A 7,063-nucleotide genomic window follows, 5' to 3' on the forward strand; every position below is an offset into this window, starting at 1 on the left:
TGTGTGTGTTTGGTTTTTGCAGCAAGAAAATGCCCAGACTACAAATGTCCGAGTAAGTTTTTCTCATTTTTATTACTTCCTTTGCAATACTTCCACAGTAGGGTTCAAAACGAGAATTTTTTTCTCCTCAAAGTTGAAAGTATAAATATAGATTTTATGGTACAACACCACATATTATTGTTTTATTGTGAAGTGGAAGGAAAGGGGGCCTTTTAAACGCTTTAACAAGTTTTGTACTTATAAAGTGTGGTGTACTTTTTGTGTCCTGTGCCGTTATGCAAGAAAAACAAACTCATTGAAATCTTGGTTCTCCTTCTGCTCCAAGCAAACATGTGGATGATATCAAAATTCAATTTTCTAGCATTCAAAATACTGTTGTGGAGAAATTATTCTTATAATTACCCTTAACCCACTGTACCTCTCATTCCTTAGTAGCTTCATGCTGTGGAAATATTTTTTTCTCAGCAGAGAAAATGCTGTTTGTTCACTCAGTTATCTTCCTTTTCTGCCACGGCGCCACTGAAAACAGCCATTATCAAATGTTTTCCTGATCGTTTCCTCTCTTGTTTCTTCTGTTTTTCATTGCAGTCAACTTCTCTCAGAGCACCAACATTTTGGTGTTGATGGACAGCTCAGCCAGTGTGGGCCAGAAGAACTTTGAGATAAGCAAGACCTTCGTCAAGCGTCTGGCCGAGCGTTTCCTCTCCGCAGAGACAGAGCGAGGCGTCGTGGTCAGAGTGGCCGTGGGCCAGTACAGCCAAAGAAACCCCCGCTTGGAGCAGCCTCTGACCAACAACTACACCCAGCTGGCGTCTAAAATCGAAGAAGCCCAGTTCCAAAACGAAGGCACCGACGTTCTGCAGGCCATGCAGTTCGCCATTAGCTCTCTGCCCAGCCGCGGCGACGCGTCCGGGTCCAGGAGGAAGCTGGTGCTGTTCTCTGACGGCAGGTCTCAAAGAGTCACCGGGGCCGTCCTGGAGAAGCGAGTCCGCGAGGTGGCGGACGCCGGTATCGAGCTCTTCGTCATCTCGGTGGGAAGCCAGGTCAACGAGGCCAACCTCCTCACTCTGGTGAGCAGAGGGCAGCAGCAAGACATCAGCTACGGTCAGCGCCACCTATTCCGCGTTACCGACTACCCGTCCCTCCTCCGCGGGGTCTTCCACCAAACCGTCAGCCGCAGAGTCTCTTTGCCCCAGAGGGTGAATTAAAAAGGACGTACACGCTTTAGATCTTTTAGACCAATTATGAATATTCAGTCTCACTCATTTACAGTACACTGTGTTCAAGTATGTTTGAAATCAAGGGAAGGTAGTGTCGGACAAATGTAAATATGTTTTGAGAATGACTCTTTTACTTTGAGTTGACCCTCCAAGGCAGACTATCTTAGTCTCTATACACCACTATTCGATGAATCTGACAGTACACGGATGAAATCTTTCTGCCTCGAATTAGAACTCAAAGTAGAACGGTCCAAATCCAAAAGAGTGTACTATGATCCTGGAGAGTCGTCAATGATAGCCACATTTTTGCTTACTCTACTCTATGTCTGGGCCGGTTTCTCCTCAGGTACTCTGTACTTCTCTAGCACTCTTAGCTTTGACTTGATTCAGCCAATGAAACTTCAAACAGAGAGGCTTAGTGAACCCTCGCTTTGCTCTCCAGGCTGGTTATGGTAAACGTCGGAGCCATGTTCAAATGTGTTCTTCCACCATAACGCAAATTTAAAGAGAACAGCCCTGGTTAGGTCCACACATCTGGTTCCTGGCTGATGTACCACTTTGTTTTTTAGTTTTAATGACATGTATTGGAAAGGTTCATAGGGAAAAATTATGAAACAGCAGGGTTGAAAATTCATTCACCTACAAAACAGCTGGATGTGGCTGTAGACGGGCCCTTTTTCTAACTGGTACTAACAAAGACGACTAGACTCAACATGTGTGTGTGTGTGTGCAAATTCTTGGCTGTTTGTTTCATCAGCAGTTCTGCTGGAGTCAATGTGTTTTCTGGCTTTTTGGGACAAGCGGCAGCATAAACACACATACACACACCAGTGAGGTAGAAAACATCTGTCACACTTAAAGTTGAGAAGAAACCTGAGGGGCCTCAAGAGGCTCCTGGAGGCCCGTCTCAGCTGATCCTTGTGCCTGCTGGTTTCATATGATTTACAGTGACCAGTGGCTCCGAGTGCTACTGAACTGTTGTTTTTATCCACGGTGCTATTACCCGCTGTGTCTCAGCCTCTACACAAGCTGTCCCAAGAAGATATTTTTTTAAACTGCAAACACAAAGCCTCTGTGATGTTGTAAGATCTCTTCCAATAAAGGTTGTTACACCCAAGTCTTTCTGCTCGGTTCGTTTCTGTACCATTATCAAAGGAAAACAGTCATTTACACCATAAAAGCAGCTCTAGCATCAAATCAGAACAGGCAGGTACAAAGCAGACTTTCAGTGTAATGTGGCGCATTAGGTTAGCTCTCTCATATGGCTGTGATTTTTGCGAAGATTAAAATTTGCTGAAAAAGCTATGATGGTGACTTTATGTGTGACCACTTTTATATGATCTAAATAAATGTCTACATATTGACCTGCCTGCATCACAGAGAACAGGATGTCATCTTTTAAAAAACTTCTGTTTTTGTTTATTTACAAAGTAACTTATGTACACACAAATGATAAATTATGGGGTAAAAAGCACTGAAGTAAACTTAGAGATCATAAAAAACCATCTGTCCATTTTCCATGAAGAAAAGGATGTAAGACGATTGGATGGATGGATGGATGGATGGAAAAACATTTCCTACTTTGTTGTAGTGTGTGTGCTACCCACAGGATTTTTGGAGTGTTTTCTTTTTCTCCTGATCAACTTCTTCACTGGCATAAAGCAGTGTGATAACCATCTACAACTCTGTACAAGTAAAAGCCCCAAATCTTTACCCCTCATAGGAGCTTCCTCTCTGTCAAGCTCTAGGTTTTTATCTCACACTCATAAAACGCACCCAGTGAACCAATTTCAGCATCCCTGTACTGGTTGGTTCACCACAGTACGGGGAAGCTAATAAACTGACCATCACAAATGCTTCGTGTTGCAGCAACATATGAGAATTCAGCCCGGCTAAAGTTGGTCTAGCTTCGACAAAAAGGAGAGGCTAACTTTATTGTTTCGCCTTCAACTTTTCCACTCAGGAGTCCAACTCCAGGGGGCGCTCCTGTCGTTTCTCCATCTGGAAACTCGGAAAATATCAAACCGCAGAAAAGCAAAAGGAACGCGCTCCCGTTTTGACCTCCGCGGCGGCCATCTTGGATATCAAACATTGTGTTTCCGACTGGGACATCGATGAATTTCACCCTCGATAAAACGGCAAATCACATCTACGCTTCGCCTACTGCCTTGGCCGCTGTCAGTGCGGCCGCATCGGCCTCACAGCAGCGGGTATGCGCCCGCTAATCTCCCGGCATGCAGCGGCGTTTGAAAAGACTGACGTCAGGGTTTCCGCGTCGCGGTACAGGTGAGGCACGTGACCTCTCCCAGCTCTCCCAATGCCAAGACGAAAATCCTCCCGCGGAGATCAAATGTTTACAACACAATTAGTCCTCCTGCATGATTGTTTTTGCCTTTCAGATTTATGCGGCTGCAAATACAAATCCATCATTTGACTCTCAGCAGGACACATGCTTTATATCACACATCAGACTGGAACAATTCTCTACTTTTCTCCCTTTGATCCCACATCTGCACTCGGCTCTTTGAGCGACGTCTTCCTGCCTCCATGTTGTCCTTAAGAGGCGCGCGGCCCCGAATCCACTTCTACTTCCGGTGCTGCGTCTTGTGTTTGTTTGTTTGTTTGTTTGTTTGCGTGCGTGTTTGTGTGACTCGCGCACGGGGCGTGTCCGCTCGCTGGTGTTTCACGCTCGCGCGTCGCGAGTTGTATAAATACAAGGTCAGCCGTGCGCGCGCGGCTCGGTTTCTGTGTGAGTTTGTTCTTTTTTAAAAAAAACAAACAAACAAACAAACAAATTTGCTTTGGCTCCGCCGCAGCTTTTCCTCATGTAACTCCTGCTGAAGGAAGCCGCCGCCGCCGCGAAGCTAAATTCTCTGGAAATCTCACTCTGAGTCCCAAAGTGCAAAGCTTTTTCCTGCGAAATTTTCTGGAAATCACATAAGTTTGCCACATGGAGTTGATTTTAAATTTGCACGGTGCTGCGCACAGACTGGTGTGTGTGCGTGTGTGATGCACTGGATATAACTGCTCCCAGCTGTCTTGTCTGAGCAGCAACCACATCTGGAGAAAGAAGGCAGCAGGAAAAAACAGGGTCGGCGTTAACCTAACCCAATGTTTCGTTCAGCAATCTCCCAGATTCTCAGATTCATGTTTCGCCCATCTCTGCATCAGATATCCAAAGAGCTGCGTGGGGCCTCATAGGTTGTTGCTTTGACTTGATCCGTGTGTTGATTCTCGTCTCGTCTGGCTTGTGCAGTTTTCTGCATGGATCGAGTCAAAGCTCGAGAACATTTTCAGCGCAAGAAAAGAAAAAGAAAAAAAGAACTGAAAGCTGTTCTGGCAATATGTGCAGAAATGAGATGTTTATAATACCGGAGCTGGTTCTGCAGAAATCCCCCCCCTCACACACACACACACACACACACACACACACACACACACACACACACCTCTCCTTGTCCCACTCCTTCCCCAGACTGAAACACTATTAAGCTCCATGTGGAAGACATTAAAAAAAGAGAGAGAGAAAGGAATCAAATGCAAAAAAATAAAATAAAAAAGGCTGTGTGTGAGAGAGAGACAGAGGGAAGCAGAGGCAGAAACTGCTTTGGGAGGAAGGTCATTCCTATTCCGTGAGTCACCGCTTCCAGAGAGACCAGAACACCCCCTCTTTCTCTTTGCCCCCTTCCACCACCCTCCATCTCTCCACCTCCGCCACATCTCTCCATCTCGCAGCGCTCAACTCCTCTATCCTTCTCTTTTTAAGGAAAAGCCTTTCCGCAGCAGAGATGGAGAAAGGATCTTCACGGTAATAACTCTGGTTTGCATCTGGCCTCCTTCTTCTCATCCCCTTTCCTGTCTTAGCATTTCTTTCTTTATTTATTTTTTCCCTTCTCACCATTTTGGCACAAAGCTCTCTGAAACTCGAGGCTGAGTCAACCCAGTTCACACAAAGGTTTTGTTTCTTCAGGCATTACATATTTGTATTTCAACCTCTGAGGCGCAAAAGTATTCACACCCCTTGAACATTTTCATCCCCCCATTCACCCACTTTCTTCAGTTAAGTTAAGTGAAATTGTGTCAAACACATTATTGCCGCGTTTGTGCAGCAACATTTTTCGTTTGCGCCGCCATCGCTTCAAGACATCGACAAATGTTTCCAGAGGTCGTCAAAGGTCAACCAGCCGGTCCACGTTTCCAAAACCAAACAATTTCGGTTGTCAACAGATTGTGCCACAAAAAAAAAGTTTAGCTGCACAAAAACAGCACAATAAATTTACATCAGCTTTGTTTGATTTATTTATTTTGTCTGGGCACTTTTTTCAAATATATATATTTAAAATTATAACGGCACAAACAAAAAATGTTGCTGCTCAAGTATAAAACAATTGATTGACACCGTATTTTGATTGATTTTGTCAACGTGGAGCGACTGGTTGACCTTTGATGACCTCTGAAAACATTTATCAAGATCTTTAAAATGACAGCAGCGCAAACGTTTGACACCAATTTCACATAGTTGGATGAGGGTGACGTGACGGCGCTGGGGGAAGCACAATGAGGCATTTCTGGAAACAAAATCGTCTCAGGCTAAAAAGACGTCAGAGACCATCGGATACTCAGCAGGAGGGCGACTCTGAACGTGTCGCCAGATCCACATAGCATGGTTGAGATCAGAATACGCTCATGTGTTGGAGTGGCCCAGTCAAAGTCCAGACTTGAAAATCTCTGAAAAGACTTGAAAATTGTTCAGTCTGAGAAAATGCAAAACATTTCTCTTTATTTATTTATTTTTTTCAATTTGTTGCTGTTGTGGAACAAAATCTGAAAATCTGGCATAATGTAAAAGCTGTTTGAAAGAGATTGTGCGTTTTCCAGCCACATTGTCCTATTTTACAGTACAATCAATTAATATTACCTTCACTTGTTATAAAAATGCTGTATATATGTAAAATTAATTGGATTAGGGCCTCTATCCCTTTAAAAAAAAAAAAAACTCTTGCTCTCGCTGATGTTATGAAGTCATAACAACATCGCTCCTCTATTAACCCTTTCGCAACGTTTTTACCTGCGTTGCATTGAGAAGTAGCTCCCACAATGAGCTCAGCAGATGCGCAGTTCCACCACGTGTTTGCTAACTGATGCTGGCTAGTCTGAAGGAGCTGACGGGGTAAGGGCTGCTCCGTTGCTCTGAGGTGGAAAGCTTGGAAACTGGAGCTTCGTGCCTGGTCTCATCAAGCATTTTGCACAGCTGGATGGTTCCTATCAAATCACGTGTTTGATGACGTTGTAACATGATTTGAAGCTAAAAGAAAAAAAAAAGTCAAATTTAGACAACACTGCCTTTAGCCTCTTTGCTTTCTGGGCCAGACGGTTACGACCTTCGCATGGACATTTTGCACAAGTCAAGTAAAATGAAAGTTTAGCTGTTCAAACTGTTCATGCATCTGTGCAAATTGGCCAAATTTCCCAACGCTAAGAGGAAGGCCTCCTACTATGTGCACAATCATTCAAAGACATGGGGAGGGGGGAGTGGAGAGAACTGGTACACCTACGAATGTATAAACATGATGAGAAGGCTCATGGTCGGGCTGTAAGTGTTTACTCCGGCTGTAAACTCCCCTCACTCTGCCTACTAATCACAAACAGGCATCCGGACACTCCAGGGTTCAGTCACATGTATGTCTTCATGAGTATTCAGGCCGTTCAGTCTGTTCTCTATCCTTCAATCCCTGCACATGTGTGAGATTAAATCACAATAATAATAATAACAACAACAAAAACAATAAACCCATCCAAAGCATTCTGCATCTGTCCCCCAGGCTTCTCATGCGTCCACGCGG

At 44.4% G+C, this 7,063-nt stretch overlaps 1 protein-coding gene across 1 annotated transcript in view; it reads left to right on the forward strand.

The window, feature by feature from the left end:
* col6a1 (collagen, type VI, alpha 1) overlaps nucleotides 1-2,337 on the forward strand; it is a 30,564-nt gene extending 28,227 nt beyond the window's left edge. Inside the window, exons 34-35 of the mRNA XM_055033741.1 lie at nucleotides 23-52; nucleotides 589-2,337. Coding sequence (XP_054889716.1) covers nucleotides 23-52; nucleotides 589-1,208 — 650 coding nt within the window. The 3' untranslated portion in view covers nucleotides 1,209-2,337. The remainder of the gene's footprint in view (nucleotides 1-22; nucleotides 53-588) is intronic.
* Nucleotides 2,338-7,063: the final 4,726 nt, after the last annotated feature.

The sequence above is a fragment of the Poeciliopsis prolifica genome, unplaced genomic scaffold, assembly GCF_027474105.1.
Source record: "Poeciliopsis prolifica strain line A6 unplaced genomic scaffold, Auburn_PproV2 SCAFFOLD008, whole genome shotgun sequence".
NCBI classification, from domain to species: Eukaryota; Metazoa; Chordata; class Actinopteri; order Cyprinodontiformes; family Poeciliidae; genus Poeciliopsis; species Poeciliopsis prolifica.